Genomic DNA, 27,210 nt, shown 5'->3' with positions numbered 1-27,210 from the left:
TAGTAGATCGTGCGAAAACATGTGGAAGACTGGAGCAGCTCCACTGGGCACCGGGGAATGACCGAGGCGAGACAGAGGGAAATAGATGGTATTGGACACTGATATTTGAGTTGGAAGGGTACACGGAGGCGAGGGTAGAGCAACGGGGTGATGGGATGACGCACATATGACGCTTTCCACGGCGGGCGGGGAAAGGACGAGCGTCGGGATGGGAAGGGAAGGGTTAAGGTTAGGGTCAGGGACGGGGTTGTGATGATCAAAACATTGGCAAATAGGAGATTGATGGAATATAACACAGCTACGTCAGCAGTCGTCATTTTGTTTCGGACCCCCCAACGTCGTCACTCTGCGAACTTGAATCAAATTGCCTGCGTCATGTCTCGCAAGTCGCACTCGCGCTCCCCGCCGCCGCAGAACGCCGACAACACAAGGCAGGCCCGCCCCTTGACCCAGAAGCGCTCCGACTTTGATCGCGAGCCCAATCCCTTCGAGGCATCCTTCAATACAGTCACGTCTTCCAACATCCGCAATGCGTCTCCCAACAACGATTCATCTGCCGACTCAAAGTCAGACGACCCATCCCGCAACTCCCGCTCCCCATCCCGCAATTCAACTAGTAACAGGAGTGCCTCCCCATCTCGCCCAGTCCTCCCGCCACTCGCCTCCATCTCATCTCCCGCTGACACATCCTATGCCTGGGGCTACCCGAACAACGACATCAATTCTCTCCGCTCAGGTCCCCTCTCCCCAGCCATGCTTGCAGGCCCTCAGCAACAACCCAGTCAGCCTCCCCATATATCCTTCGACCATACCGCCTTCAGGACAGGCCTCACCCCCAGGACAGGTCTCACCCCAAGGACGGGCCTCACTCCAGGCACAGGTCTGACGCCCCTTGTCGGGGGTCCCGTCTCCTTCCCTCCGGCATCTCCAGGCACATCGGCCCTCCTCGCCATGATGAACGGCGGTCAGCCTCCAAACGCAAACGGCACCATCACCCCCAATACCATCACTGCACTCTCTGGCGTCCTCAACAACACCAACAATACCAACAACAACTTTGCCTACCATGCCCCTCCACAGCCCAATCACGATTCCTCTTATCACCAAGCGAATGGTCTCTTCTTGCTCTCACAGGCCCACCAGGAGCTCGAGAAGCGCGAGCTCTCGGCTCAGCAACAGGCAGACAATGCTGCCACAAACGGTACGGCTGCAGCCACTAACACCTCTCAGGCAAACGGCAAACGCGCCACCAAGCGCAAATCTTACGAGGCTGCATCTCCCCCCGCCGCTTCACAACCAGCGGCCAAGGCTGCCACTGGCAACAAGCGGACGCGGTCAGCAACCGCTGCAGCTGGTCGTCGTAAGACCAGCCCTCGAACATCCGAAGGCGGCGACGACGAAGATGAAGAGGGCGAAGGTGAACAGGAAGAGATGCAAGGTCAAGAAGAAACACCCGCTCCTGCTGCTACCAACGGCACGAAGAAGGCAAAGAAGCCCGAGACAGAGGAGGAAAAGCGAAGGAATTTCTTGGAGAGAAATCGACAAGGTAAAATTGATCGATCGTCTTCCCGTAGCCGCGGGCTCACCTCCCTTCTCACTCAGCCGCTCTCAAATGTCGACAGCGCAAGAAGGCCTGGTTGCAGTCTTTGCAAGCCAAGGTCGAGTTCCTCCAGACAGAGAACGAGCAACTCAAAACCGCCTTGGTGGCCTCTCGCGACGAGATCTCCCGTCTTTCCCAGCTCGTTGGAGGCGCTGGCGTCGTCGGCTCCGTGCCAATGGGTGTCTCCGGCCCTGGCGTTCAGCCCATCAGCATGAACGTCTCCCTTTCAAGTAAAAGTGGTGCCTCTGCAGCAACGGCCGGGTCGAGGACTTCAGGTTATGGATATTAGCGCTAGCCATCCGGTACGGGGCGTTATTTTTTTCGCCCACGTCTAGCTGCTCCATCCGCACATCTGCTGGGTCAGGATTCTCCGCTCTGGATTCACCATCCATGGGGCCTTTCCCATGAGCTCCGACGACACAACACGATTCAGCTACGGACTCTTTCTTTTCTTCGCCTCACGCCGCATTATCATTATCCGAATCAAATCGCAATTAATCCTTGTACGATATTCGATCCCGCCTACCTCGCATTTGTATCAACAGCAACGCCCAACACTCGCCCTCCAAAAGTCGTCCAAGTACATGCTCTCCCCGCCGCACCCTCTCTCTCCTACTTACCGCATCGTCCACATGTTTTGTTTCTTCCCTTCCCTTGTGCAAAAGGTGCGATCGACTCTTTCTCGCTTCGTGCATGCTTTGTGCTTTCTTGTAGTTCAGTAGGTTTTGGCATCGATTCCATACACGCTTTCCCCTCGGATGCGACGACTTGTAAACTCGACGACCCGCTAGCTTTCCGTTCCATTTATTTTCTTGGATTATCTTATATTTCTCGTTCGCACATGTGTTCTAGAATATCATTCAAAGTGTACATACAAACAGAAATGAAGCAACAACCATTGGGAATCTCCTGCATTCGCTAACATGAAAACCTGCTCACCGTATCATCCCTGCATCATCACCATTTCTCGCTTCAACGGGACCCTGTGACAGGGCCGCCGTATGCACCACTACTACTGTGTGTAAGGTAACGTTACCTTCTCGAGTCCAGATGCTCCACTTTCGATGATCATTGAGCAAGATTTCTCGATTGACCGAATCCTGGGCCTAGGGAACAGTGTCTTGATAACTGGCTTGTCGCTGCTTCGTGGAGCCAACGAAAGCTCTTTCTTCCCTTACCTAACTCTAACTGACTTGACTCGGGGTATGGGTAGGCACGTATGTCTCAACCGCAACTGAATTGAATCGGAAAACTTCTCCATACCATGTCACCACGTTTTCGCTGTGTCAGCTCTAGTGCTGGTGTAACATAACGGCTGATCAGAACTCTCTGGCAGTGGAACTTTCTGGCTTCTATACCGATTCAGGCACATACATACAAAACTAACATGTTGGCTGTCGTGGGTTGTGGAGTATCAAAGGGATATAGTGGGGATTTTCAAAATGCTTCATTTCAAACTATCAGGAAGATGCGATCAGGATTCCTTATACTTGGGACAGGAGTTCTACCGAGACTAAGGTTTACTTCGTGATGTTTGCAAGAATTTACGGGGTTTGTAAGATCTTTCGTAAAATGCTTTGACCAGTGTACAATGGAGAAACTTGGGTGATACTTGGGACTGCATTGGAGAGGTGTGATGGCTTGCGAAGGGTGCCGTTTAATAATTCCAGGGTCAAGGTCCGGTACTTGCTACTCCAAATTGAAGGACCGAAGATGCTCAGTTACATTCAATTTGTTACTAGATTAACTCGTTTTCGGGAGCCTAACAGGCCTGGGCGGTGGAATGAACATGCAATTTTGGACATAAAGTCCACGCCATAACTCGCTGCACGCGGCCTCAATGCCTTTGAAAAGTCTGGATGCCTCTATGTTTACTCGTATACTTCTCGCTCTCGCTACAAGAAGGCTGGGACTGAACCTTGCTATCACTGAGCTAGATAGAGATCTTCCGAAGGGAGATTATTAGCTACCTAAGGGACTACAATTGAGTTGGACGGTTTGTACTTTCATGGGCCAAGAATCGTGATCGGAATGCCTCCCTCTCAGCAGGTCCATAACGTCGTTTGAAGTATATGACACTTTAGTTGCGCCTGCCCAATTCTTGAATACCTGTGGAGTTTGTTGGCCTGCTCATTTGACCTCGCCCATGAATCGCTCGCTCTTCTGCCGCATTCAAGGTCAACGTTGAACTTTGTTGTAGTCGAATAATTCCAGCGGCAGATATGTCAGTAAGGCACCCGTCCTCTGTTCCCCAAATCTTTGGTTCTTGGCTGTCATTTAGATCTTCAAGCGAAGAAGCTCACAGAAACGTTTCGTAGGGACTTGCCAACGTTACCACTCGACGATAGAGAAGCATACTGATCGTGACCAGCTATTCTCGGGCGATGAAGCTACATGGACGCCGTTTCGGCCACACTTTGTGACTGCAGGTCCATACTCGGTGCTGAACTGATGCAGAATCTTCACGAATGCGTTGTTCAACAAACAAGCACTCAACCATTGAATTCCAGCTACTTGGCGGTGGACAGTGAAGCAAGATGGCCTCCCGACAGGGGCGCTTTTCCATATTCGGAAGTCGGCGCGGCCAGGAGAAAACCGGAATTTGCCGGGTTCTCTGGCCAGGCAGTGGGCTTCACTCACACCTTGCGAACACCACCTTACCCGTCCTCTAGAGTCCGTTCACGTTCCTTTCCCTCAGAAACCCCTCTAAATCCATCACTGTTTAGGAAAATGGCCCAAAAAGCAGCTGCCGTCGCCGTTGTAAGCACTCAGTTTGCCTGGTTATTCCTTGACACGTCGTTCATTTTTATTCCAGGACTTCTCTCGCATCTACACCTCGCTGGGACTCGGCAAAGGTTCGCATTTTAGGGAATGAAGTGTATTGGAAGAAACTGAAGGGCTTTTGAACAGAGACTATTGCCTCGCTGCAGGCCTTCCGCAAGCGCCATGCTGACGCACAACGATTGTCCAACCACTACGCCAACCAGCCCACCACTGTCGACTTTGCCCACTACCGCAATGTGTTGAAGAACAAGGCTGTTGTTGACGAGGCTGAGAAGATCCTCAAGGATTTCAAGCCTGTGACGTACGACGTGTCTGCCCACATCAAGGCCATTGAGACTTTCGAGGCCAAGGCTGTAAGGCTTCCCTGTAGATTCGCGGTCATGGTTTGCGAGGGATTGACGTGTGTGGTTTAGGTTGCCAAAGCCAAGGAGACCGAGCAGAAGATTGACGTTGAGCTCAAGGAGCTCCAAGCCACGCTCGCCAACATTGAGGATGCCCGACCATTCGACCAACTCACTGTTCGTCCCGGTTTCGTTTTATGTTTGCCCTGTGTAGTGTTAACACGCGAGACCTTCCTGTTTCTAGACCGAGGATGTTGCCAAGGCCCACCCTCGCATCCTCGAGGCTGTCGAGACCATGATGAAGAAGGGCAAGTTCACAGTACCAGGTCAGTACCTCGCGTCTTCTCTGGTGCATTGTCTGAACTTTCCTCGCAGGCTACAAGGAGAAGTTCGGCGATCTCAACGTTATGTAATGGACTGTAACACTCTAGAGACGGCACAATCCTTTAGATCCTGGAATATTCAGTTTATACCTTCTTCTTTATACTGGCTATCGGCATACGTCCCGATGGACCTGCCTTGGCAGCCTGTTCTAGACTATGAGCATAGAGCCCAAGGACTGGTGCCCCGTGGGGACATGAGGACCTGGGAATCTAAGGAGATGGAATTTGACGCTGGCTCGAGGTCGATGGATTGTTAGCTTGTATTTTGAGATATCACGGGAGAGTGGGGGACTAATCCTGAAGATCATTGGAGAATACTGGAGGACGGGAGCCAAATTGGGATATGTCGAGCTCACATGTGACGTACGGCAACAAATTCGCCAAGCTCGGCGTTGGACCAGAAGATTATCTACTCATTGAGGTATATATTTCTACACCAAACCACATCATTCTCTCCTCAACCTCGCCGCCATGTCCCCGATTTCCGCTCACCACGCAGACGACGCCCAGCATGTCCTCGATCTCATAGATCGTCAGTTCACGGTCACCTCCGACCAGCTCGTCGCAATCACAAGAGGCTTCCTCGACGAGATGGAGCAAGGTTTGGGTGCCTATGGAAAGCCGATGGCTATGATGTGCGTCATCCTCAGTGTTAGGCACACTCGTGCCCTAGCTAACCATCCACAGTCCATCGTTCGTCACTGGTGTGCCAAACGGTAAAGAGACTGGGTAAGTCCGTGACATGCCCCATCGTTCATCTCGGCACGCTCATCGTCGCCGTTGATAGCACTTTCCTCGCCCTCGATCTAGGCGGGACCAATCTGTAAGCATCGTCGTCATAATTGGCTCCCTCGATTTCACCAACCGGGTGCTTTCACAGTCGCGTCTGCGAGGTCGTTTTGAACGGTGACCAAACCTTCAGCCTCGTGCAGCAAAAATACAAGGTGTCCGACACACTCAAGACCGGGGACGCTTCGGCATTATTCGGTGCGCAAACACAGTCCCCAATCATACGAAGAGCTAATCTTTCTAACCGTTTCTGATTTCCCATACAGATTATATCGCCGACTCGGTCGATGCATTTTTGACCACCCATGCAACCACGAATTACTCCTCCCCTAAGGGCGTTCCCGCCGATGCTGCTCCGGATTCTGTCTATCTCGGATTCACTTTTTCCTTCCCCGTCGAGCAAACTGCCCTAGGATCTGGAAAAATCCTTACATGGACTAAGGGTTTCTCTGCGAAGAACGCGGTTGGCAATGACGTTGTCCAGTTGCTCCAAAATGCCTTTGATAGGAAACATATGCATGTCAAGTGCATCGCTCTCGTCAACGACGTAAGTTAGATCCTGTTACTGCCGGAGCCCTAGCATAATCCATTTCTAGACCGTCGGAACTCTTTTGACCCACGCCTACATTAGCGGTGGATCCCTCGTCGGTGCTATCTTTGGAACTGGAACGAACGGAGCTTATGTCGAGGAACTTTGTGTGTCTGGAATTACATTATCTTGACGTTGTTCTAACCCTCTTTTAGCCAAGATCAAGAAGCTCGATGGCAAGAAGGCAGATTCTCCGGACGGTCATATGGTCATCAATTGCGAGTGGGGTGCATTCAACAACTCCGTAAGGACCCACGGTTTCCTTTTTTTCGCAGTCACTCACATCTGCGTGTAGAAATCCCATCTGCCCATCACTCCTTATGACAATACCGTCGATCGTCTCAGCATCAACCCCGGATTCCAAATCTTCGAGAAGTTTATCTCTGGAATGTACTTGGGAGAGATTGTTCGACATATCATCGTCTCTTTGGTCGATGCTACGCCCAAGCCCATCCTGTTTGGAGGGAAATCTACATCGGTACTGAACGAACACTACGGTCTGGACACCAGTTTCATGAGCAAGGTCGAGGAAGCTTGGATTGGCGACGACAAGAGTTCGGACGCTTTCACGCTACCGCCTCTGGCATCCGTCAGCGACAAGTCTGTTTCACCCCAGGTTCTTTCCAAACTGCAAAAGATCAAAGACGTCATTGTTGAGACCTTGAAATACCCCGCGGACGAGGTCTCCGTTCGGGATGCAGCTGTAGGTGATCATAGTACACGCTTCTTCACCCTACGGGAACTCAATTGTCGCGCAGATCGTCCGTCAACTGTGCTACCTGGTCGCTCGACGTGCTGCCCTGCTTAGTGGTCTCGCTGTTTCAGCCATTTTAATCCAAACCGAGCGGGCACGATTCCCTGGAGATACCAACAGCCCGTTGAAATACCCCAACGACACCCTAGGTGTCGGTGTTGACGGAAGGTGGGTCGCCACAGCCGTTTATGCTGTCCAATGTCGCTAATGGATTTCATGTATAGTTTGGTCGAGCACTACCCCGGATTCCAAGATTCTATGCGGGACTCCTTGAAGCTTCTCGTCGGCGAAGACGTTACATCGCGGGTTGAGATTGGTCTCGCGAAGGATGGCAGCGGAGTAGGTGCTGCCCTTTGTGCTTTGCAAGCCTTGAAACAAAGGTCCTAAGACCCATGTACTCTTTTGATTGTTGCAATATCAAATGGACGGACTCGAATTAATGTATGTATTTTTGGCTCGGGGATTAGTGACATGATAATAAGATCTACGGTATTGGAAAGCGAGAGGCCAGCAAGCAAGTCATGCCTTAGCGCGTGCCAAATGAGAAGTTGTTCCTGGCCGACAAAGCGGTGGAGTATGACTTGCTGACTTTAGCCCAGTTGACTACGCTCCAGAACTCCTTCAACCAGTCCTCCTTGCCCCATACACCGTACCCCGCGCTCATCCAGTTGTGCTCGTAGACGGGTATGCAGAAGAGGGGGTAGATCTCCTCTCCGACGGTTAAAATGGTGGGCTTTTTGAGAGGAGCAGCAGTCTCGGACATAGAGAAAATGCCCTGCCTGGGTTCCGTATTCCAGGCTCTGGTGGAAGAGAACCGAGGTCCAAGTGCGTCTGGTGCTCGGGGGGTATTGGGGAAGTTGGCGCCGGAGAGAGGTGATGTGGACCCGGTGCCAGGGGGTTGTGGCTTCACCGTCGCTGAGCCTGCAGGCGATGAGGTTGTGGGAGGGAGGTCACCGGAAACACCACCGACAATCAACTTGTCACCGAGTACCAGACCCTTCTCGGAGCCCATGTATGTTCGCGAACGAACGAGGAGGGTTCCTGGGCCGAACGTTGGGAGGATACCAGTGGAACCATTGGCATCTGTGACGAACCAGACCCAGCCGTTGGAGAACATGCCGAGCGCCGCTGCGGAGATGCTCGACTTCAGTTGTCGAAGACTTCCGTATTCCTCCTCGATGGCACGCAAGAGGTCTACTGAGATTTCGTGTTCGTGGTTTGCACCTTCGCTTGGAGGAGGTTTCTGTTGAAATAGTTAGGTCAGCTCTAGGTAGGGCGAGGAAGGAACGCAAGTGACGTGACGTACCAGTTGGTCAAGGAAGAATGAGTTGTTGAGAGCGAGGCTTGCATAGTTGAATGCCAGCGTTCGCTCTTTGGAAACCGAGGTGTTGAGCACGGTCTGTATTACAGAGGTGGACTCCTCGGCGGTACCTGACAGCACATAAGTATGGGTCGCAGGCGGTGGACGCTGTCATCCTGCTCACCCTTGACCTCTTCATTCAAACGATCTAGAAGACCCGTTTGCCATTCAACTGCAGTCTTGAGTGCAGGCGGAGGCAAGAAGTTTCCGAGACCGCCTTCAATCGGGTACTGCAACGGTCTGCGTTCGTGCAGCTTCCGTGACAGGATTCGGGAGCGGGGGAGGGAAGAGTTGAGTCTCAAGCTCGAGGCGAGCCTGAGTCGGATACAAGAACTCATCGTCTACGCAATCCGGAGGCCTTTTGAAGTGGTTAGGTTGGTCGGCGTCGCCGTTGTTGTAGTCGTCGAGCGCTTTCGGGTCGTGAACGTCACGACTCGCGAAACTTTTTTCAGCCAGGAAAAGGGCGCTTGGCGCGTTTGGTTGTTTGTTGCTATTTGTCTGCGCCTTCCACCACGGCCGATTCCACGGACACGTCGAGTTTAGTTGCAACGTCATTTAGTTTAACGAAACTGCTATCTCAATAGTCGCCCACGACGACTAGGATGGCACCGAAACAGCAGTCGTCGAATTCAAGTCCGCTTTTGTCGCTGTGGAAGGCGTACAATGAGCAGACTTCAGATAGGCTCAAGTTTATCGACTCATTCCTCGTGTTCCTGATGCTCTCAGGGATTATCCAGTTCGTGTATTGCGTTCTGGTCACCAGCTATCCTTACAACGCTTTCCTGGCTGGGTGAGTGACATGTATCATCTTCGGGTCTGAGCCCTACTGATTGCCGCTCAGCTTTGCAAGCACTGTCGGTCAATTCGTTCTCGCCTCCTCTCTGCGTTCGCAAGTCAATCCGGCGAACAAAGATGAATTCAAGGAAGTCTCTCCGGAAAGGTTAGAGGCCTTCATCATGGGCGACCACACAGCTGACATTCTTCCTCTAGAGCATTCGCAGACTTCGCGTTGGGGTCAATCGTGTTACACTTCTTCGTGTACAACTTCCTGGGATGAATTGGATACACCTGTCGTTCGCAACTCGACACTCCCTGGGCGGTCAATCATCGTTCCAAAAATGTGGGAATTCGTGGCAGGGCGTGAAGAGACAGAGACTAAGTGGCAGATTAAGTGATATCATACAGACTGGATAGAGGCTGAAAACTGGAGAGAAAGAAGGCGGCCTCAGCGCTTTCTCTCGAAAGAGTCGGATCTCTATCTCCACGTTCAACCATGCGTTTAACTTGGCGTCGGACGAATGACACTCACCCCCATGATCACAACGGCAAAATCAAAGAGATATTCTCCTGTTAGGCAGATTGAGTGGGCTGTTGGTCAACTGCGGCACGAATCATGCATGACACACCGAGCTCCAGGTATGACTTCAGCAATTCTGGTGCAAACGTCAGTGGGCTTGCAATCTGGATGCAGGTGATTTTACACGTACGTCTGATATCCTTGTTAGGGACTTGTGACAGAGCGGGGCTGGGTAAAGTAAAGCTTGAGAACACACAAACTCAGGAGCAGTATGAAACGCACGTCAGGCCTGTTGTTCTCTTGACCCCTGCGAGGAAGGCGCTGATTAGCATTGCGTCAAACGCATAGTGCACTGTTAAGTACGTCGTTCATTGACCTGGAATTTGGAATTGAATAGGGGAATGCATACTCAACGAGCCAAACATGATGGATTTGAGTCGAGTTCTGGTCTCTCAGTCAGGCCCAGTCGAGACGCGGAAATGGTAATAGCACCCGTGGGATCTGCTTACATACGCGCCCGGTCTCCAAATGAGGATGTGGCAGGCCACCGTCTCCATCACAGTCCTGACCACTGTTTCTGACCCTTGTCCATCTCCATATTGTCTGAGGCCACCGCCGTCGACGTCGATACCAATGGGCTCAAGGCCGCCGTCGCCCCCCTTTCCCAAGGGATATTTCTCCTCGCCGTTCGAGCGTTTTGTACGCGACGAAGGCTTCGACCAGTGGGCTAGCGCGTTTACTCTCCTCGGTCTGTCCAATATCGTTTAACACAGTGATGGGGTACTCAACAATCGTTACGCCGCAGACACCGTTGAAACCTACTTTGACTCCCATGTCGACCTTCTCCAACGCAAGCTACAGAAACATAGCGACCGCCTCAAGATGAAGGCTGAGGGGAAGTTCAAGATCAAGGACTTGTCGGGGGATCTGCTGGCAGAGAACCTCGACCGGGAGGTCAAGAACATGAAGCTGAAGGTGCACAAAGCTCTCCCTGTCCTAGGTCAACTGTCCGAGTCTGACGTGCATTTGTCCAGTTTGCCGCACGCCTAACCTCCGTCCTGGCTACATGGCAGTCGGCTCAGGTCGTTCGAACACGAGAGAAAGTTTCGTTTTTCTTTGGCGTCATGAATTTGCTTGCCTCCTCATTGATGTTTGGACTCGCGCCTCAGTACGTCATTACCACTTGTGCACCTTGCCCCGCGCGGCGGAAGCTAATTGACCGTTACCTCAGATGGGTTCATATCTCGTACACCATCCAAGGTCTTTATCTGCTCCCCCTTCGGTACTACCAATACAAGAAACGCGCATGGCACTACTTCCTCTTCGACCTTTGCTACTACGTGACCATCCTCAACTTTATCTACTTTTGGATCTTCCCTAGCAGCAAGATGTTATTCATCGCCTGCTACTGCATGTCGCACGGTTCCTTGGCAAGCGCAGTCATTACATGGAGGAATAGCTTGGTGTTCCATGACCAAGACAAAATCACCTCGCTATTCATCCATATTTACGCGCCATTCTCCTTCACTGTGATTCGGTGAGTCAAATCAGGCCCTCAGGGTTCCTTCCGTTATCTTATGGCAGTATAGGCACTTTTATCCCAACGCTGAGGACCGTTTCCCTGCACTCGCCGAAGTAACTCGCTTGGATCCGTTGAAAGCTCTCCTGCTCAGCAGCGGTATCTGTACGTGTCGCCTGACTGCTGGCAAATTTTATAATTGACCCGAAATTTTAGACGTGATTTGGCAACTGCTTTACTGGAAGGTGCGTTTCACCCATTGTTACGAATGCTATCGCACTGGCTTATCATGTTTCACAGTTCCTCCTTGTTGACCGACGAGCAAAAATCCAGTCCGGCCAGCGCACCACCTCTTTCTCATGGCTTCTGAATGATAAGCGCGGAGTGATCGGGCGTGTCTTGTCCAAGGTACCTCCCGACTACAGGATTGAGTTCTTCATGAGCGGTCAACTTGGTGAGCATGGCGGCAAATCCAATAAGATCATGGCTAATGACACCTAGTTTATGCTATTTTGACTGAGCTCCCTGCCGTCTTCCTCCTGTACAACAGCGCAATGTGGAGCGCACTCTTCCTCTTGTTCATTTTCTCCGTGAGCGTATGGAATGGAGGAGGATTCTACATCGAAGTTTTCGGAAGAAAGTGAGTCAAAACGTGTTTTCCTCCACTTCGAAGCTGACAGCGGTTTCCAGGTTCGAGAAGGAAGTCGAGGCGCTCAGGAAGGAATTAGCAGAGGCCACTGCCCGTTCATCGGGGACCTCTACACCGGGACAGAACTCTTTCCCTTCCTCACCCCACTTTGACGCCTCGGACCTTCCTTCCGACGTCGAACTTCCCGATTCCTCTTCCACTTCACGCTCCAATAGCGGCAGCAGTGAACCTTTGGTGACAGAATCCAAGAAGGATGCTTGAACATTCCAGGTCCTGCTGCGCTTGGTTGGTGTATTTGTTTGCGATCTATCATTATGACGACCCTTGTACGACTAATTATGACCTTGCCTTCGCTTTCGACGTCTGTCTGACTTTCATATCATACCCTACTTGTATATTCGAGATGTTGACATCTTTTTCTCTGTCTGCTCCATCCCACCCATCTACTTCCGGACTTTGCTCACTTGTAATTAATTTTGTTACGACTCTACTCCTTTTAGATGGATGGGAAATTTGGCACCCCGTGTATAGTCTTCCTAAGTATTAATGTTTACATCTCCTGTAGTTACTGCGTCTTGGGCTCTAGGTATCGGTGTCGTCATTGCGCAGCTCAGGGAGACCTTGTAGGTTGAATTGCTGAAATATTACGCCGGCGCGGACCCAGCCAACGAATGGACCGGCAGGCCCTAAGACAGCCTGTTTTGCGGAATGGTATTGTGTAGAAAGTTGTTTGATCTGCGAGTAAAGGAGGGGTGTGTCCCTGGCAGGTTTTGGGATGAACATAGAATGACAGTGGGTTTGCGGGTGACTTACTCGCTCTCGCCTGGTATGATACCATGTAGTCGTGTCGCCAGTTGGAAGAGAGATAATCGCGAGAACCTGGACCTGATTGGGAGCAGATGAAAGCTCGACGTGGGAAGAGAGAATACAGAGGAAGGAAGGATCTTACCTGGATTTCTCATTATAGCGATGCTTGGGAGAAACACCACGTTTTAGACCATTGATTAGGATTTCGTGACCTTTAGATCCACTATCTGCAATCCACGCGATAGCTATCAGGCCATTGGATCAGTGAGAAGTACTACTTGTGCGCATCCCAAAAAAAACGCATACCTTCGTTACAGGAACCATTGCTTCTTTCAGGAGATTTTGCATGGATAAACGGTGTCGAAGAGAAGAGAAGTGTGGGTCGACATATTCGATAGCCGATGGGAAGTTCTTGAAGCCAGCTATGAGTGCCTTGAAATAGAGAGCAAGTCGAGAAGAGGGTCACCTATCCTATAATCCCTCAACCGACCCCAAAACGCCCTCTCACAATCTTCCTTCACCTTCACTCTCGTTCCTTCGGGCACTTCACAATCTCCGATGACGATCCTCGATATGTAAACTGGGCTAAAGGCCAGAGAGCCCAAAGCACCTTGGATACCGACGACGTTCCATAAAGCGATCTTGTCGCTACAAGACATGCATAACGTCGGAGGAGAGTCTGCGCGTCCTGGTTTAGTGCGCAGAACGCCCAATCTACCGTAGTTGTCTCTTCCACGAGAGGCAGCTGTTGGATCGAGAGTGGGGAAGACGGTTGTACCCTTGAGAGCAGCCATTTCTTCGTCTTGGATCGAGGCGAGGAAGCGCATAGAGGCGTCTCCGCCTATCCAGCAAGTTAATATGATATCAATACAGTCGTCTTGGAAAGGGCGCACAGGGGAGGGTCGAGACGTAGAGATTGAGTGTTACGGAGTCTCTGAGACGAAATTTGCCAGAGTGGTCGTCCCGGATGATCCATAGAGATTCGTGTGCTTGAAGAACGCCAGTGACCCGAGAAACCTCTTCCAACAGCCACCTCAAAGCTCCTCGCCTAGCCAGAACCTCTGCATGGCTATCGTGAACCAACTCCCCTCGACCGGACAGTCGGTTTGCAGGAACGCATTTTGTCCCTGTCGCGAGGCTTATGATTTTGTGATCGCCAGAAAAGACATTGACGAGGAAGAAAGAAGCTAGGACAGTATATTGAGAGTGCGGAGGTGTGAACGAGAGTGATTTGTAGGTCTTGTGGATGTCCAGTACGACATGTTCAAGGTCAAGAGGCGGCATCAATAATTTTGATCGTATCCCGCTGTACAGGCTATCTACAACTGGCAAATTTAAGGAGAAGGCCAAGACCAATCCAGGTAGCCAGCACGTTCGAAAACCTTTCGAACGCGTCCTTCTCTGGCCTCCCTCTCAGCGCTACTCCCTCCATCCCGAATCTCCCTCCACACTCTGATGGCTTCATGCACCTCTGCCGGAGTACTCACACCTAAGACCAGAGGTACGCTCCCATTTTCCGTTCCTGTCCTGCTGATAGAGTATCCAAGCGCAAGGTTAGGTAAATCCCCGCCACTTTCTTCAATGGCTTCCCGCACCGCTTGTCGAAGTTGAGGAGGAGCTGGGTGCCAATCGGGTATCCTGCTGGTCAGAAGACCCATGCTGAGGGGTGACGCAGCGAGGACGGTGGCGATCTTCGCTCGCTGTTTAAATTGGTCGACGAACTCGATAAAGTTGGTGTTTTGGAGGCAGAGATGGGAGTAGGAGAGTAGGATGTCTATCGGTTTGTAAGGAGGGTTGTGGAGGATCAACAGGGCCAGTCGAAGCAGTGTTGGCAGTGGGTACCCTAGACAGAACGTCAATTCCGAGGGAGTGTTATAGAACTCGGAGGACGTACCTGTAATCCCAATTTGCTTGACCAGTCCTTCATCCTTGAGTTTCTGCAGCTCCGCGAACGCAGAGAGAACCTTCCTGTCCCCATCGCCTCTGATTTTCCCTTCATCACCAGGAGCCAATCCATATACACCTGCATCTTCTAAGAGAGACGATGCGACATTTCCACTCGGCTGAGGAGCGACGGGGTCACAAACGAATTCCACATCGTGAAGATACACCACATCAAGATAACTGGTCTTCAATCGCTCAAGGCTCCGCTTGACGCTCTGGCGGATGGTGTTGGGGTCGTAGTCAAAGTCAGAAAGCCCATATCGACCGCATTTGGTCATCTGGAAAGCATACAGTTAGCACATTCCACAGTAGCAGAGGTTGGACAAGTACCAATCGATAGGTAGACCGGGGGAACTCGTCCCGGAGTGCTTCCAAGATGCTTCCGAGAACGATCTCTGAGGGTCCATAGTATACCGAAGTGTCGAACGCTCGTATACCATATCTACACCTGTATCAAGTTCTGCTTTGGTGATAGATTTATGGAAAAAACGCGGTTACCGCAAGGCCAGGCGCACAGTTCGAAGGGGGATATTGCTGGAAATATGATCGTCGGCATTGTATTGTTTGGAAAATGACCCAGCCCCGTAGATGATGGCGGGTAACTGCAGCGGCCCATCGAGCGTGTCCTAGCACCGAAACCAAATCACTTCAGGCCATTCACTCATCCAATACTTCAGGGAAACGCACAAGAGGTCGGCCAGGAACAGGATAGTCCTCTTCAGTGTCTGGGGCCACTATGGCCTTATATTGGTAGTGCTGGAGGGCCATGGGCGAAGGTTAGTGAAGGAAAGCAAGATTCTTATCCCGCGCCCACAAAGCATCCACCGGGGACTATCGCGCCATCGGCCGCAAACTCAGCCGAGGAAAGAGGTTTCGTGGCCAGTCTTCAGGCGCCATAACACTATAACGACGGCGACAAAATGAATGGACAGTTCAACATTTTGGACGCTTGCTGGAATACGACATATGGAGAGTCATGAAGAAAAAGTGAATTAAAGAAAGTATGATAGTCCTCTAGAGCTTATCACGTGTCCAGCTGAAAAGTCACGGTGAGCACGGTGTTGTTCTATACGACCAAAGGGAATGGGAACGAACCTCTTGTCGAACTTCTGGTTGATCTCCAACATCTTGGTTCCCTCGTCGGGCTTGATGGTATTCCAGGGAGTGGGGTTGCTCTTGGTCCAGACAACTGTAGCGTTGGGAGAAGAACGCGGTGTCAGAGCAAAGCATTTTACGACAGAGAACAGGCAGACGCACCGCTGGGACCAGTGGCCAACCGCTTCAGGTACCAAGAGGCACCGACGATAACTCCTCCAATAATAACATAACTAGACGGGTACGTTGAACTCCAAGTCCTCTCTCCTGAAACATATATTGCTCTTACATAGGGATGGCCTGGATTGAACGTGGCTCAGTACTGAAACCTTGTGCCAAAACACATCTGAGACTTACCTCGACGGCGTACCAGTTCTTCATGAGGTTGTTGCGCAGGGGTCTCTGTCCGGCCATGGTGTCTAAGTTGGTCAAGTGAACGAGGAGGTGGTCGAAACGAATTTCAGCGGGCCCATTCAAACGTCAGTTCCACCGTGAGAATACTTATCCCGCGGAATGTTCCGGGAACCGCAGCCGGCCTTGGCCCTTGGCTCCATTCGCATTCTATTCAAGTTCGAGATAGCTCCAGCCATTCATTTTTTTCGCATACTGTATGCATTTCATGGAAAACATCAACTACTGGTACAACCCAACACACCCATCATCAAGAACCTCTCCAGCATCTAGCTGGCAGAGTTGGGTAGGTACATCGTAAAAGAAAAAAGGTCCACTCGTGCACAAGTAGAAATGGATAATGGGAACAAATGGATGTGCAGAACGAGGTCAAAATACACAAAAAAGGTTAGCGATGTACGTGACGAAGAAACGACGCGAAGGCGGGGGACAGGTGGTGGGGGTATGAGGAGACGACGGCATAGGCATATAGAGGGGTTAGGGGCAGAAGCGTGGCTACATGCAATAAAGATGGAAACGATCATGAACGGGGAGGAATAAGGATAGAGTGAATAACAACCGACAACACACAGCAATCAAGTCCGATATAGAGTCGCCGGGCGAGCGATAGCAAAAAGAGGAGAAAGACGAACGCTGAGGTAACAATGACACTGGTATGTTGCTGGAAGGAATGCGACTACAATATGACCAGATTGTCCTTGTCACATCGTCGGTAGTGGCTGGCCACTCCCAAAACGCTTTCCTGTTCCAGTCGGAACTTGAGTTTCGACAATTGTTTTTCCCTCGAGACAAAAGAGGGTTTGCGGGATGGTACTGAGGTTGCTGTTGAAGAGGAGCCAGAAGGAATGGGGGCCGGTCGCGAGGACCATGACCAGAGGAGAACACTCGATAGAAGATTGGTTGGGAGTGGGGCCGTGATGATAGAAGCCAAAGACGAAGAACCTGAAGGGGGCGCAACGCAACTCGCTGTCGTTACGTCCGAGCCTTGTGTTGCAACCTCGGTTGCCATTTGGAATTCAAGATCGAATGCTCTGTGGGGCGGGGTCATTGGTTTTGGTTCTGGAAGAGGAGAGGAATCAGCAAACGTACGGGTAGCAGGCTTAGCGGTAAGGGTCGAACCGTTTGCATTGCGAGAGGTACCCTGCGGTTTAGCGGCAGGAGCAGTCGGGACCGTAGGCTTCCGATTGGGAGGTCGAATGAACGTCGGTGCCGCGATCGCAATCTTAGATTTCTGGGAGGAGGCGGTCCGAACTGGGGACGGAGAAGTAACCGATTGGGGAATGAACGATGGAGTAGTTCCACCCCGTTTCGTAGGCGGCGTGGCGAAAACACTGAAAGCGAGGGGTGGCGAATGAGGCGAAGATGATGCCGATCCTTGTGACTTGTTCGATTGACGGGAAATGGGTCGAGGGATCGATGACGGGGATGTAACTTTGGGCGAGGTGCAAGACGTGGCGGACGAATGGGTGACGGGTGTGGGAGGAGCTGAGGGCTGCCCGACCGAAGTTAATGTTATCTCAGGCTGCGCGGCTGCAGGTTGAGCAACAGGGCGTCCTTCAGTCTCGACCTCCTTAGAGACAGTCGAGGGGAGACTGAAGAAATCCTCCTCTTCCTCGTCACCACTGCCAAAGTTGAGTACAGGCAAAACCGGGGGAGTCGACGGAGCCTTGACAGGTGAAGAGACCTGGATCTGAGGTGGCTCTTCAGGTTCCTCAACTTCGTCAGGAGGGGTGAACGTGATTCTGATTCCACCCGCCTCTCCAAACATGTCTTCGTCATCCTCGATATATTCGTCCTCCTCGTCCTCTTCCGCAACGGTCGACAACTTGGCAGTGTGCTCTTCAACGACAGTGCCAATGCCAGGTGGCAAGAAGAACGGTGTATCATCCTGAACAGCGAAACGGAAGCCACTGGCAAACATATCCTTGCTCTGTTCGTAGTTGAAAGAGATGGGGCTTGCAGGAGCAGAGTCATCGCTGTCTTCGGACTCGTCCAAGCAATTGAAGAATCGATCGACCGATGGTTTTGGTTGATGGGACTCGACCTTTGCCGCTGGCTGAGCCCGAGGGAAGGTCCAATTGAAGGCCAGCTCGGAATCCCTCAAAGCATCAGGACGAGCGGGCACAGGGGGAGGAGAAGCTTGGGATCTACCAAAGGTCAAGGACGCCGGCGAAGCAATGGAAACATCATCGAATTGAGCATAGGAAGGGGTGAGAGGGGAGGTAGGCGATTCTTTTCTGATGAATGGGTTTCCTGATCGTTGTGAAAACTCGTCCGAAGAACCATATGATGAGGATGCTTCATAGCTCTCATCATAGTCTTCCTCGTCTTCGTACCGGCCGAGTCCATTATCTTCCTCGGAATAGCTATCTTCGTCACCCTCCGGAACGGCGTTCAAGGTGAAGGCAAAGGTTGGCTGATCATCGACAAGTCCCAAGCCAAGATTGACGGGACTCAGTGATGAATTAGGCTGAGGCTGGAATACTTGAGGAGTTGGAGTGGCAAGTAGATCGGCGTCGAGGTTAGCAGATCTGATGGCAGCGACCTGCTGCTGGTGCAATAGTCGTTCCTTCTCCAACTCTTCCTTGACCTGCTTCAGCTGGGCTTCAAGCTCCTCCACCCGCTTCGCCTTTGCCTCGTTCTGCGACTGAAGCTCTCGATTACGGATTTCGAGGTTGTCTTTATCTGCCTCAAGGTCGGCCAACGACTGGTCGAGAGCCTCAACCCGCTTCTCGAGGGCCGCCTTTTCCGACTCGAGGATGCCGACGCGGGAACGGGCAGCCCAAGCCTCCCAACGTTCGGTCTCAACCCGCTTGGCAAGCAGAGCGTGTTTACGGTCGAGGTCGTTCACTCTCGTCCTCCAACCCTCCACGTCCTTTTTCAGCTCGTCTCGCTCGGCCTTAAGATCTCTGATGAAGGTCAACATCTCATCACTGGGCTCGCCGGGGATGGGAGAATTGCTCTTCTCGCTGAATGATGTCGAGTCGGAGAGGATGGAACTTGGCCTGGAGCTACTCGAATAACTGCCCAGCGACGTACGCCTGGACAACGCCCGCTCAAGGTCCGTTATCCGCGCAACAAGCGCATTATGCGACTTGAGAAGAAACTGTTGCTCACTCGCGCTAAGAGGCTTGCAGGAGGATTGTTGTTGGTGGGATCCAAGAAAAAATTCCTCTTCCACGCCTTTGTTGGACTCGGCGAGGGAATAGCGACGAGTGAAAGTCGGGGTCATCTCGGGGGTAGGGAGTCCGGCAGCATTGATGGAAGAGTTCCTGTACGAGATGCTGCTTCGGCGGAATGGTTTGGATTCGTCTCCAGAGCTGACGCTAGAGTCGATGGATGCGGTTTTGAGGTTAAGGGCTGGGCGACGCGCATTATTCAAGATGAACGAGCTACGGTTGACGGGCTGGTTCTCTTTGGAAGATTCGTCGCCTGACGACGCCGGACTCAAGGACAGCGATCGAAGCCCTGTCCTGGGGCTTGGAGACAAGGATGGCGTTGGCAGTCCTTGGACCGCGCTAGTACCCAGGGTTTCGGCGACGAGGGAGAGGGGCCGAAGGTTTAAGGTGGCGGGACGAGGTTTGCCAAGAGTCGCTTTGTTGAGAGCCGCTGATGGCAGCGGAGCTACCTGTGTGGGTTCTTCGGCGGCAGATACGGTCTCCTTGTCAGCAGAAATAGGTGATGACAGCTGTTCTGCTGTCTCAACTCTGCTAACTGGTTCATCCTCCTCATCCTCCTCCTCCTCTTCGACAAGGGTGTGCAACTGGTCTTTCGAGGAGCCCGAGGGAGGGAGAAGCTTGAACGAGTCACGCTTGTTCCCCATCAAAGAGTTACCAAAGGACGCAGAACTTCCGCCGGAAAAGCTTGATTTGGACGCTGTAATGGCCGCGTGTGAGAAAAAAGGTAACGTGAAGCGAGTTGTCGAAGGAACACTCACAAAAGTCGAACATCATTTTTTCAACGTCGGGCGTTGACAACTCTGGAATTTCTACCTTGGTAAAGGCAACGTCGGGTTTTCCTTCCAATGCCCAAAGAGCGCGGCGGCGGATGGAGTCCTTATCGCCAAAGTTGACATTGTGGTCGGACGAAGAAGGGGGGAGTTCAGGAAGGGTAACGCCCATCAATTCTGCGGACTCGTGGCGGGTGGAGACAGAAGACCTTCTCCTGTGGTGTGAATTGCGCTTGGTTGTCGGCGGGGGTGCAGATGTACTGGTCGAGGATGCGAGCGAGCTGGTGGTGGACGCAGAGCTGCTGATGGACCCGCCAAAAGAGAAACCGGACAAATCCTGGAGGCCGGAGGACCTTGAGGAAGCGAGCGAGGAGTGTGAGATGGAGGAGGAGGAGGATATCGAGGTGTTTCGTGAATGGGATCGTTGATGTCTGTGGGCTGGCCTTGGAGCGCCTGGCGCCGCCGTAGAGAAGGACTTGCCCAGCTTGAAGGCGTCCAACTGTTTATAGAAAAAGTTAATATAAGAGATGGCGAGATATTGAGAAACAGACGTACTCTCTGTCTGACTACAAAGTCTTCATTTGCAGGTTCAGCAACGGTCATGGTCGTGATATTGTCGATGGAAAGCATTAGAAAGGAACGTAGGCCTGGGTTAGGCGAGTGTGGACAAAAAGAGAGGCTGGTGTCGTGTATGAATGAGGGTTGAGCGGTGAAGGGTAGACACGGACACCCAAGGGGAGAAGGAAGAAAGGAAGGAAGGGGCAGTGACCGTTGGCGACAGACGAACAAGACGAACAACTCACTCAACACGAAATGAACTTCCCATCACAGTCCACACTCCATTCAAACTCCGCCCTTTCACATCACCTCTACTATCCATGTTAATTACCCCGGCTAATGATTGGCTTTATTATCCGTACCCTCTCTACTCACCCTGCTCTCTCAGAAAATGCCAGTCAATCTCCTCGACCCAGCAACCACAATCTTCTTCCTTTGTGACATCCAAACCAAATTCCGTAAGCCGCGACGACCCCATCGTTCACGCGAATCAACCCCTGAATCATGGACAATATCCACCTGCACAGGCTCTGCCATCTATGGATACGACCAAGTCGTTGCTACGGCCAACAAGCTCATTAAAGTAGCAAAGGTGAGCATCCCTCGATTTCTTTCGGACTTTTTGACCTCACCTTACGCGTCGAACGCGTAAACTCCAGGTTCTCAATATCGAAGTCCTTGGTACCACGCAGAATGCCCGAGGCAGGTTCCCGTCCGCAAGACTTTCCCGACAGTTCCTGACAGAGCTTCTTTCCCACTCATAGCACTCGGGGAAATTGATCCTGCCATAAACACTGAGTCGTTGGGACCCCTGTACATCGGGCCTTATGACAAGACTCTGTTCTCCATGTTCACTGCGGATGTCAAGGCTGCCTTGGCTGCGCGGCCTCACGTCACCTCGATTGTTCTCTTCGGAATCGAGGTACGCCAAAGTGACATGTATTTTCAGTCCTGTCTCATTTGAAACCTCCCAGTCGCAAGTCTGCGTCCTTCAGACGGCCCTGGATCTCATTGCTTCTGAGAAGTACACCGTGCACATCGTGGCCGATGGTGTATCTTCTTGCAACGCGTTCGAGATACCCATTGCACTGGATCGAATGCGCACCGAAGGTGCTATTATCGGCACGAGTGAAAGCATTGCCTTTCAGTTGATGAAAGACGCGGCATACCCCAACTTTAAGGCGTTCAGCAAGATCATCAAAGAGGAGATCGCCTCCACCAAGGCTGTTGGACAGGTCCTACCCGTCGGCTACATGCCCAACAATCTTCCCGCTGTTCCTAGAAGTGCGCTGTGATATCCGAGAAAGGAACATCAGGTATTATCATGGAACAGCCTACATAACTAGTGTACAGGTGCAGATATAAATGGAATATCAAGGTAACATCACAATCGCCTGCTAATTGGAAATGACGAAATTACTGGAGCTGCGTTGGCCGGGGCTCCGTTGGCTGCTGTACAACATTCACAGGTGCATTATCAGAAGTAGTCGGCTCAGGCTGACGCTTTGCCTCGTCCAATCGACGAAGTCGAGCTTGCTATAACACTGTCAAAGTCTGTCCTGCTACATGGAACGAAGGTACAAACCTCGTTCGACTCTTTCTCTAACATTGCATTCTCAACCTCTAGCTTCTTCTCCTTTAGTCGCGAGCGAATTTTGTCCTCCTCTTGTTTCGAAGCCTATTTGTAATTGAGCTACGGAGACCATATTTACCGGATGTTCACTCACCTGCAGCTCACGGTGCAAATGGGTAGTCTTGAGCTTGGTGTCTTCGTGGATCTCCGTCGCCTTGTGCATCTTCTGCATGGTCTTCTGTTCTTTCTGCTCATTCTTATTCAACGCTTTTGCCATCTTGTCCACATGCTTTACAGGAGAATGGTGAGTCTGGTGGAGCCTATCGCCTCGGGTAACCGGGGGTAACTACCTTGTGTGCTTTGTTATCCTTCTTCTCCAGATGCTCCAGGTCTTTGACCATATGCTGGAATGCCTTTTGTTCCCTCTTTGCCTCTGCCGTGATCTCCTTCTGAACAGACTTTGCGATTATAGGGGATGTAGGGGCCGACATGGTTGAAGTGGGGTAAGATTCGATACCTTCAAGGGCTCCTCAACAAGGGATATAGCGCATTAGCGCCTGTAATGACGTCACGATCAGTGGCGGTTATGGTCTTGCGATCGGGCAACCGAAAATGGGGACCACACAAATTTTTCTCTGGCTGATAACCAGGAATAATAAAGCGGCCAAGTTGGGGCCATTCTTCACCTTCAACTTTATGTTCCTCCCCCATGACGGGTAGAAGTGGCAGGCAGTTCGATTTTTTGCACACTGAGCCCGACACGGACAACGTTGGCGTTCAATATGTCCAACTCGACTCGCATCAAGGCTCCATTAGGCACGATGATGATTCTCTACCCGACCAACGAACCCCGACCGCCAATACCTATGCTCGAGTCCCTGCCGACGACCGCGAGGACCCCTTCGCAGGCCCTCAATGGGAAGCAGGCCTTTCTTCGGAGACAATAGAGGCACGCTCAGGCTTACAATTCACGCGCTCCCAGGCGAATGCCAACAGTCGCAGCACAGATTCCTTGGAGGTGGAGCACACGAGAGTCCGCCAAGGTGGTGCCAGTCCTTTCGGAGATCCTCACCCTGATGCGAATGGTGGATTACCAAAAGCGCTTTCTCCACTGAAAACACGCCAGGGGGACCCGCTGGACCTTTCAAATAGGGCGCCGCTCAAGCAGGTTGAGGCCCAGTCCCGGCATCGACACGCTGCATCCGACACATCCGATTCTGACTCGTCGGCGTCGCTGCTCACTAGCTCTTCGACAGAGAAGGTTGGGGAGTTACTGAAGCCTCCGGGTTTGTGCAGCAGGAACTCGAGTTCCTCGAGCATTGATATCCTGATGCCGATGTCAGACGTAGAGAGAGGGGCTGAGAGGGATGAGAAAAGGCACAGGAGGCGAAGCGGGCTGGGACTGTACGAGTTTCCACCGCCGGAAGTTTCGACGAGCGCAGCGGACTCGCAGCGACCCACTGTCAAGATGAAGCTGCCTGGAAGCCCAGACTACAGGGAAATTTCGCCAACGCGACATGGTTTCCACCGAATGGAAGACTCGGAGCATGGCCTCAACTCGAGTGCCTTCACGTCTCCCACTGTGACGGATTATGAAGACTCGACTGACGAGTATGATTGGTCTGGAGAAGAAGATTTGGCTGACGAAGCCAGCAAATACGTGGAGAGGATAGGACAAAAGCCAAAGAAGAAAGGATGGGGACCAAAGAGGTGATGATGCCTGTTCTTGTCGGGATCTCAATATTAGCTAACGGGGCAACTCATAGGATCTTCGCGCTTGCCTTTTCCTCACTGATTGGATCGACATTGACCGCAGGCATAGTCGCCCTTCCCGCCATCCTCGTCCATTTTTACTGGTACGAAGCAGACCCCACAGACCACCGGAAATACGTAGACCAGAATGTGCAAGCATGGTTGTTCTGGGTCGCTGCCAACATCGTCGTCTCATGGTACCTCGCTATGATCATCGATCTCGTCCCCGTCATCGCTCTCTACCTCTTGTCAGCCGTCTGGGGCCACATATCCGAGACCGTCAAAACGAGGGTCGAGATGTACAATGCTGTCAAGGATACCTTCAAACCCGCATTTTATGCCGCGAGCTGGATAGCTTCTTGGGTTATCATCTTTGCTCATATATACGGCCTGTATAGTTTGGACGACGAGGAAGAGAGCAGAGCTCCCTACACCGATAGAGTGAGTGAACCCCGTTGACACTAGATTCGCGTATTTATCCTTGTAACAGGCCTACCAAGTTGTTCTCTTCCTATTCTTCTTCGTCCTCGTTGTTTGCATTCAAAAGATGCTGACCCATTTTGTCGGTGCGTTCTGTTCACTGGGATTTTATTTCTTCAATGTCCTCATTATTACCCTTTCAGCATGGAACTTCCATCGCACAGCATACAAAGACCGAATCGAATCAGTCGAAGCTTGCCTTGCTGTCGTAGAGAAACTCCAGCAGTACAAACCGAAACGACATTATCCCAAAGCATCGTCCGGGTCTCGAACTCCCATGTTTGGCTCAAGCCGGTACAGCCAAAGCTACGACATGAACGTCGTCAATGCCCGTCTCAGCGCTATCACTCCAAGACCACCACTTTCACGGTTGGCATCCGCTGTTACGACTATCAGCCAACTCGGATCTAGCGACCATGGCCACGACGGGGATGTTGAAGATGGCGACAAGACCCTGATTGGCGGCGTTGACGGCAAGAAGAAGTTGAAGAAACAAAGGAAGACAACGAGCTGGTTCAGAAAGTCGAAGAAGCAGACGGACGCAGAGACGGCCATATCCCTGCGCGAGTTGGCTACTGAAGAGAAGAGAACTACTCCAACCGAGTTCGAGCGGATCCATATTCACCCTCCTGATGCTTCGCCTATTCCGTCCCGGCCTGGTTCTCCGGGGCCTGGAGGTCCCTCGAGGAGTAGGCGAAGTTCGATTGATAGTCGACATAGGAGGATGCATTCCGAGGCGGAGGATCATACTCTGGTAAAAACGGCAAGGGTGATCAAGAAGGCCGTCCTACATGATGCTCGAAACATCAGAGGGAAAGATAGGGATTTGTCAAGTTTGGCGTGGAATATCAATTCGACGACGGAAGCCAAGGTGGGTGCCCATCCAGCCGTCCTGAGCTTTTCTCTAAGCTCTTCTCCATAGCGACTAGCACGATCCCTGTTTTACCGCCTACGAGACCGTCGGAGAAAGTACCTCATCCCCGCCGACTTCTATCCAGTTTTCCCCACCAAAGAGCAGGCTGAAGAAGCTTTCGCTGTTTTCGACACGGACCACAACGATGATCTCTCTCGCGCAGAGATCAAGCGGACCCTGGTTAGAACCTATCGCGAACGACGGTTCTTGTCCCGAGCGCTGCGCGACGCGGGAGAAGCTGTCAAGACCCTCGATAGGATTCTGCTGGCCTTTGCGCTGATTATTCTGTTCTTCATCAGTCTAAGTGTGTTCGGAGTCGAGGTTGGCGATTCTCTTTCGAGCGTGTACTCAATTTTTATCGCCGCGAGCTTCATCTTCAAGAGTTCAGCGAGTAGAGCGTTTGATGCGATTATGTTCTTGTTTGTGACCCAGTAAGTCGCTTTATCTCAACGTTCCTGGATGTTGGTGCTGATACTGGCATCAGCCCCTATGACACCGGTGACCGTGTCTTTGTTGACAGTACGTCGATTGCAGTTCACCCGTGCGGTTGAACGGCGGACTGACGTGAATGCAGATGAGAACCTTGTCGTGAAGAAAATGGGGCTCTTTGCTGTTAGTCGGTTTATGTGTGTCCTCTTTTCCTTTACTAACCACTTTGCAGACCATCTTCACTCGTGCCGATGGAACAGAGACATATTACTTCAACAGCCAGTTGTTCAACAAGTTCATGTACGTCCCTTTGGAAAACTATCAACTGCATACTTCTAACAATGACGACTCTGCAGAACTAATGTCCGCCGGAGCGGAGTAAGTGTGATTGAGTTGGCGCCTCTGTTTCAATATTGACAATTTCCAGAAAACGACAGAAATGCTGCATATGCAAGTTGCCTGGAAGACCCCACTAACCAAGCTTGATGCTTTGGAAAAGTGCTTGAATGATTGGTTATCGACGGAGGAAAATCGTTGGTACCAACCTCAGACTGGAGTGACTTTACAGCACATTGTGTACCAGAGGTATCTCCAGTTAACGATCGGTATCGCGCATAATGGGTACGCCACGCAGAAGCGCTAATTTTCGCACTTGCTAACCGCTCGTTGGCAGCAATTGGCAAGACTGGGGCTTGCGCAACGCACGAAAGACAGCCTTCCATGCTGCTGTTCAGTATTATTGCCGTGAACTTGGTATCACCGGTTACGAAGCACCTATACCCATCGTTTTCGACGAACCGGATGTCAAATCCTCGCCTGCCCCAGATGACGATACGACTTCGATGTATACTGCCACTCCTGGTGCAACCGGCGATCGCAGGTTCAGAGACGAGATTGATGAAGCAGCGAAGAATGTCAAGCCTTCGTTGGGCTTCCTTCCTCCTCTTCCTGAGCGATCTTCACATTTGGCAAGGGCTAGGAAGAGCCACAGGAGTAAGAAGCATAACCTTGGCGCTATGAATGCCGAGTGTTAGGCCATTATTTTCAATTCGACATTTACATGGACTATGAAATACCTTTCACATAGAGTTTCTAGCATATTTAGAATTCTCTTGCCTGTTGTTTTAACGTACTCTTCAAATACCACTGGAATGGATGGATTGCATCATCACGTCCCGAGGGATGATTGATCGGAAAGGGGGCAAGCATCTTTGCACCGCGACCACCGTTATCG

General features: G+C 51.6%; 13 protein-coding genes across 13 annotated transcripts; 7 read left to right on the top strand and 6 right to left on the bottom strand.

Moving 5' to 3' along the window:
* Window positions 1-375: 375 nt before the first annotated feature.
* On the top strand, window positions 376-1,996 carry CC1G_00462 (hypothetical protein; the record flags this gene model as incomplete). Its single annotated transcript, XM_001837274.2, has 2 exons — window positions 376-1,546; window positions 1,603-1,996. 2 exons carry the CDS (start codon window positions 376-378, stop codon window positions 1,887-1,889), a joined length of 1,458 nt encoding a protein of 485 aa, XP_001837326.1. The 3' UTR covers window positions 1,890-1,996.
* A 2,265-nt stretch (window positions 1,997-4,261) lies between these two features.
* Window positions 4,262-5,337, top strand: CC1G_00461 (ATP synthase d subunit). The gene is made up of 6 exons (XM_001837273.2): window positions 4,262-4,360; window positions 4,416-4,455; window positions 4,511-4,737; window positions 4,798-4,902; window positions 4,970-5,051; window positions 5,101-5,337. The coding sequence occupies exons 1-6, from the start codon at window positions 4,331-4,333 to the stop codon at window positions 5,136-5,138; spliced, it is 522 nt and encodes a 173-aa protein (XP_001837325.1). The 5' UTR covers window positions 4,262-4,330; the 3' UTR covers window positions 5,139-5,337.
* Window positions 5,338-5,553: 216 nt separating this feature from the next.
* CC1G_00460 (hexokinase) lies at window positions 5,554-7,627 on the top strand (the record flags this gene model as incomplete). The annotated part of the gene is made up of 10 exons (XM_001837272.2): window positions 5,554-5,743; window positions 5,796-5,837; window positions 5,896-5,931; window positions 5,989-6,095; window positions 6,164-6,444; window positions 6,494-6,593; window positions 6,642-6,730; window positions 6,782-7,189; window positions 7,245-7,408; window positions 7,465-7,627. Exons 1-10 carry the CDS (start codon window positions 5,580-5,582, stop codon window positions 7,625-7,627), a joined length of 1,554 nt encoding a protein of 517 aa, XP_001837324.1. The 5' UTR covers window positions 5,554-5,579.
* Window positions 7,628-7,766: 139 nt separating this feature from the next.
* Window positions 7,767-8,938, bottom strand: CC1G_00459 (hypothetical protein; the record flags this gene model as incomplete). Its single annotated transcript, XM_001837271.1, has 3 exons — window positions 7,767-8,483; window positions 8,547-8,671; window positions 8,725-8,938. The coding sequence occupies 3 exons, from the start codon at window positions 8,936-8,938 to the stop codon at window positions 7,767-7,769; spliced, it is 1,056 nt and encodes a 351-aa protein (XP_001837323.1).
* Window positions 8,939-9,176: 238 nt separating this feature from the next.
* On the top strand, window positions 9,177-9,920 carry CC1G_00458 (defender against cell death 1). The gene is made up of 3 exons (XM_001837270.2): window positions 9,177-9,390; window positions 9,442-9,540; window positions 9,591-9,920. Exons 1-3 carry the CDS (start codon window positions 9,203-9,205, stop codon window positions 9,655-9,657), a joined length of 354 nt encoding a protein of 117 aa, XP_001837322.1. The 5' UTR covers window positions 9,177-9,202; the 3' UTR covers window positions 9,658-9,920.
* On the bottom strand, window positions 9,880-10,322 carry CC1G_00457 (hypothetical protein; the record flags this gene model as incomplete). Its single annotated transcript, XM_001837269.2, has 5 exons — window positions 9,880-9,947; window positions 10,007-10,033; window positions 10,088-10,125; window positions 10,180-10,249; window positions 10,307-10,322. The coding sequence occupies 5 exons, from the start codon at window positions 10,320-10,322 to the stop codon at window positions 9,880-9,882; spliced, it is 219 nt and encodes a 72-aa protein (XP_001837321.2).
* A 152-nt stretch (window positions 10,323-10,474) lies between these two features.
* On the top strand, window positions 10,475-12,326 carry CC1G_00456 (hypothetical protein; the record flags this gene model as incomplete). Its single annotated transcript, XM_001837268.2, has 9 exons — window positions 10,475-10,645; window positions 10,703-10,872; window positions 10,932-11,065; window positions 11,129-11,434; window positions 11,487-11,581; window positions 11,633-11,661; window positions 11,717-11,870; window positions 11,918-12,056; window positions 12,107-12,326. The coding sequence occupies exons 1-9, from the start codon at window positions 10,531-10,533 to the stop codon at window positions 12,324-12,326; spliced, it is 1,362 nt and encodes a 453-aa protein (XP_001837320.1). The 5' UTR covers window positions 10,475-10,530.
* A 968-nt stretch (window positions 12,327-13,294) lies between these two features.
* On the bottom strand, window positions 13,295-15,584 carry CC1G_00455 (D-arabinose dehydrogenase; the record flags this gene model as incomplete). Its single annotated transcript, XM_001837267.2, has 6 exons — window positions 13,295-13,713; window positions 14,362-14,715; window positions 14,767-15,094; window positions 15,147-15,258; window positions 15,315-15,442; window positions 15,504-15,584. The coding sequence occupies 6 exons, from the start codon at window positions 15,582-15,584 to the stop codon at window positions 13,295-13,297; spliced, it is 1,422 nt and encodes a 473-aa protein (XP_001837319.2).
* Window positions 15,585-15,830: 246 nt separating this feature from the next.
* On the bottom strand, window positions 15,831-16,325 carry CC1G_00454 (hypothetical protein; the record flags this gene model as incomplete). Its single annotated transcript, XM_001837266.1, has 5 exons — window positions 15,831-15,852; window positions 15,912-16,005; window positions 16,074-16,144; window positions 16,201-16,211; window positions 16,269-16,325. The coding sequence occupies 5 exons, from the start codon at window positions 16,323-16,325 to the stop codon at window positions 15,831-15,833; spliced, it is 255 nt and encodes an 84-aa protein (XP_001837318.1).
* Window positions 16,326-16,998: 673 nt separating this feature from the next.
* CC1G_00453 (hypothetical protein) lies at window positions 16,999-20,874 on the bottom strand (the record flags this gene model as incomplete). The annotated part of the gene is made up of 3 exons (XM_001837265.2): window positions 16,999-20,198; window positions 20,260-20,770; window positions 20,827-20,874. 3 exons carry the CDS (start codon window positions 20,872-20,874, stop codon window positions 16,999-17,001), a joined length of 3,759 nt encoding a protein of 1,252 aa, XP_001837317.2.
* A 346-nt stretch (window positions 20,875-21,220) lies between these two features.
* On the top strand, window positions 21,221-22,124 carry CC1G_00452 (isochorismatase domain-containing protein; the record flags this gene model as incomplete). The annotated part of the gene is made up of 5 exons (XM_001837264.2): window positions 21,221-21,287; window positions 21,357-21,421; window positions 21,489-21,510; window positions 21,594-21,751; window positions 21,825-22,124. 5 exons carry the CDS (start codon window positions 21,221-21,223, stop codon window positions 22,122-22,124), a joined length of 612 nt encoding a protein of 203 aa, XP_001837316.2.
* Window positions 22,125-22,245: 121 nt separating this feature from the next.
* Window positions 22,246-22,893, bottom strand: CC1G_00451 (hypothetical protein; the record flags this gene model as incomplete). The annotated part of the gene is made up of 4 exons (XM_001837263.1): window positions 22,246-22,365; window positions 22,415-22,507; window positions 22,557-22,691; window positions 22,753-22,893. The coding sequence occupies 4 exons, from the start codon at window positions 22,891-22,893 to the stop codon at window positions 22,246-22,248; spliced, it is 489 nt and encodes a 162-aa protein (XP_001837315.1).
* A 218-nt stretch (window positions 22,894-23,111) lies between these two features.
* On the top strand, window positions 23,112-27,141 carry CC1G_14661 (hypothetical protein; the record flags this gene model as incomplete). Its single annotated transcript, XM_002911186.1, has 11 exons — window positions 23,112-24,112; window positions 24,169-24,595; window positions 24,645-24,720; window positions 24,778-25,505; window positions 25,557-25,978; window positions 26,032-26,066; window positions 26,122-26,159; window positions 26,209-26,276; window positions 26,333-26,354; window positions 26,404-26,597; window positions 26,650-27,141. The coding sequence occupies 11 exons, from the start codon at window positions 23,112-23,114 to the stop codon at window positions 27,008-27,010; spliced, it is 3,372 nt and encodes a 1,123-aa protein (XP_002911232.1). The 3' UTR covers window positions 27,011-27,141.
* Between the last annotated feature and the right edge of the window lie 69 nt (window positions 27,142-27,210).

This window comes from Coprinopsis cinerea (genome assembly GCF_000182895.1).
Source record: "Coprinopsis cinerea okayama7#130 chromosome 5 map unlocalized cont3.5, whole genome shotgun sequence".
Lineage (NCBI taxonomy): Eukaryota > Fungi > Basidiomycota > Agaricomycetes > Agaricales > Psathyrellaceae > Coprinopsis > Coprinopsis cinerea.
This window is presented reverse-complemented; position numbering and strand designations above follow the sequence as displayed.

Coding starts and splice junctions, on each gene's coding strand:
- CC1G_00461 (XM_001837273.2), top strand. CDS start 4,331: ATGGCCCAAAAAGCAGCTGCCGTCGCCGTT. Junction 4,903..4,969: donor GACCATTCGACCAACTCACT/GTTCGTCCCGGT, acceptor TCCTGTTTCTAG/ACCGAGGATGTTGCCAAGGC. Junction 5,052..5,100: donor GGGCAAGTTCACAGTACCAG/GTCAGTACCTCG, acceptor CTTTCCTCGCAG/GCTACAAGGAGAAGTTCGGC.
- CC1G_00458 (XM_001837270.2), top strand. CDS start 9,203: ATGGCACCGAAACAGCAGTCGTCGAATTCAAGTCCGCTTTTGTCGCTG. Junction 9,391..9,441: donor TACAACGCTTTCCTGGCTGG/GTGAGTGACATG, acceptor ATTGCCGCTCAG/CTTTGCAAGCACTGTCGGTC. Junction 9,541..9,590: donor AAGGAAGTCTCTCCGGAAAG/GTTAGAGGCCTT, acceptor TTCTTCCTCTAG/AGCATTCGCAGACTTCGCGT.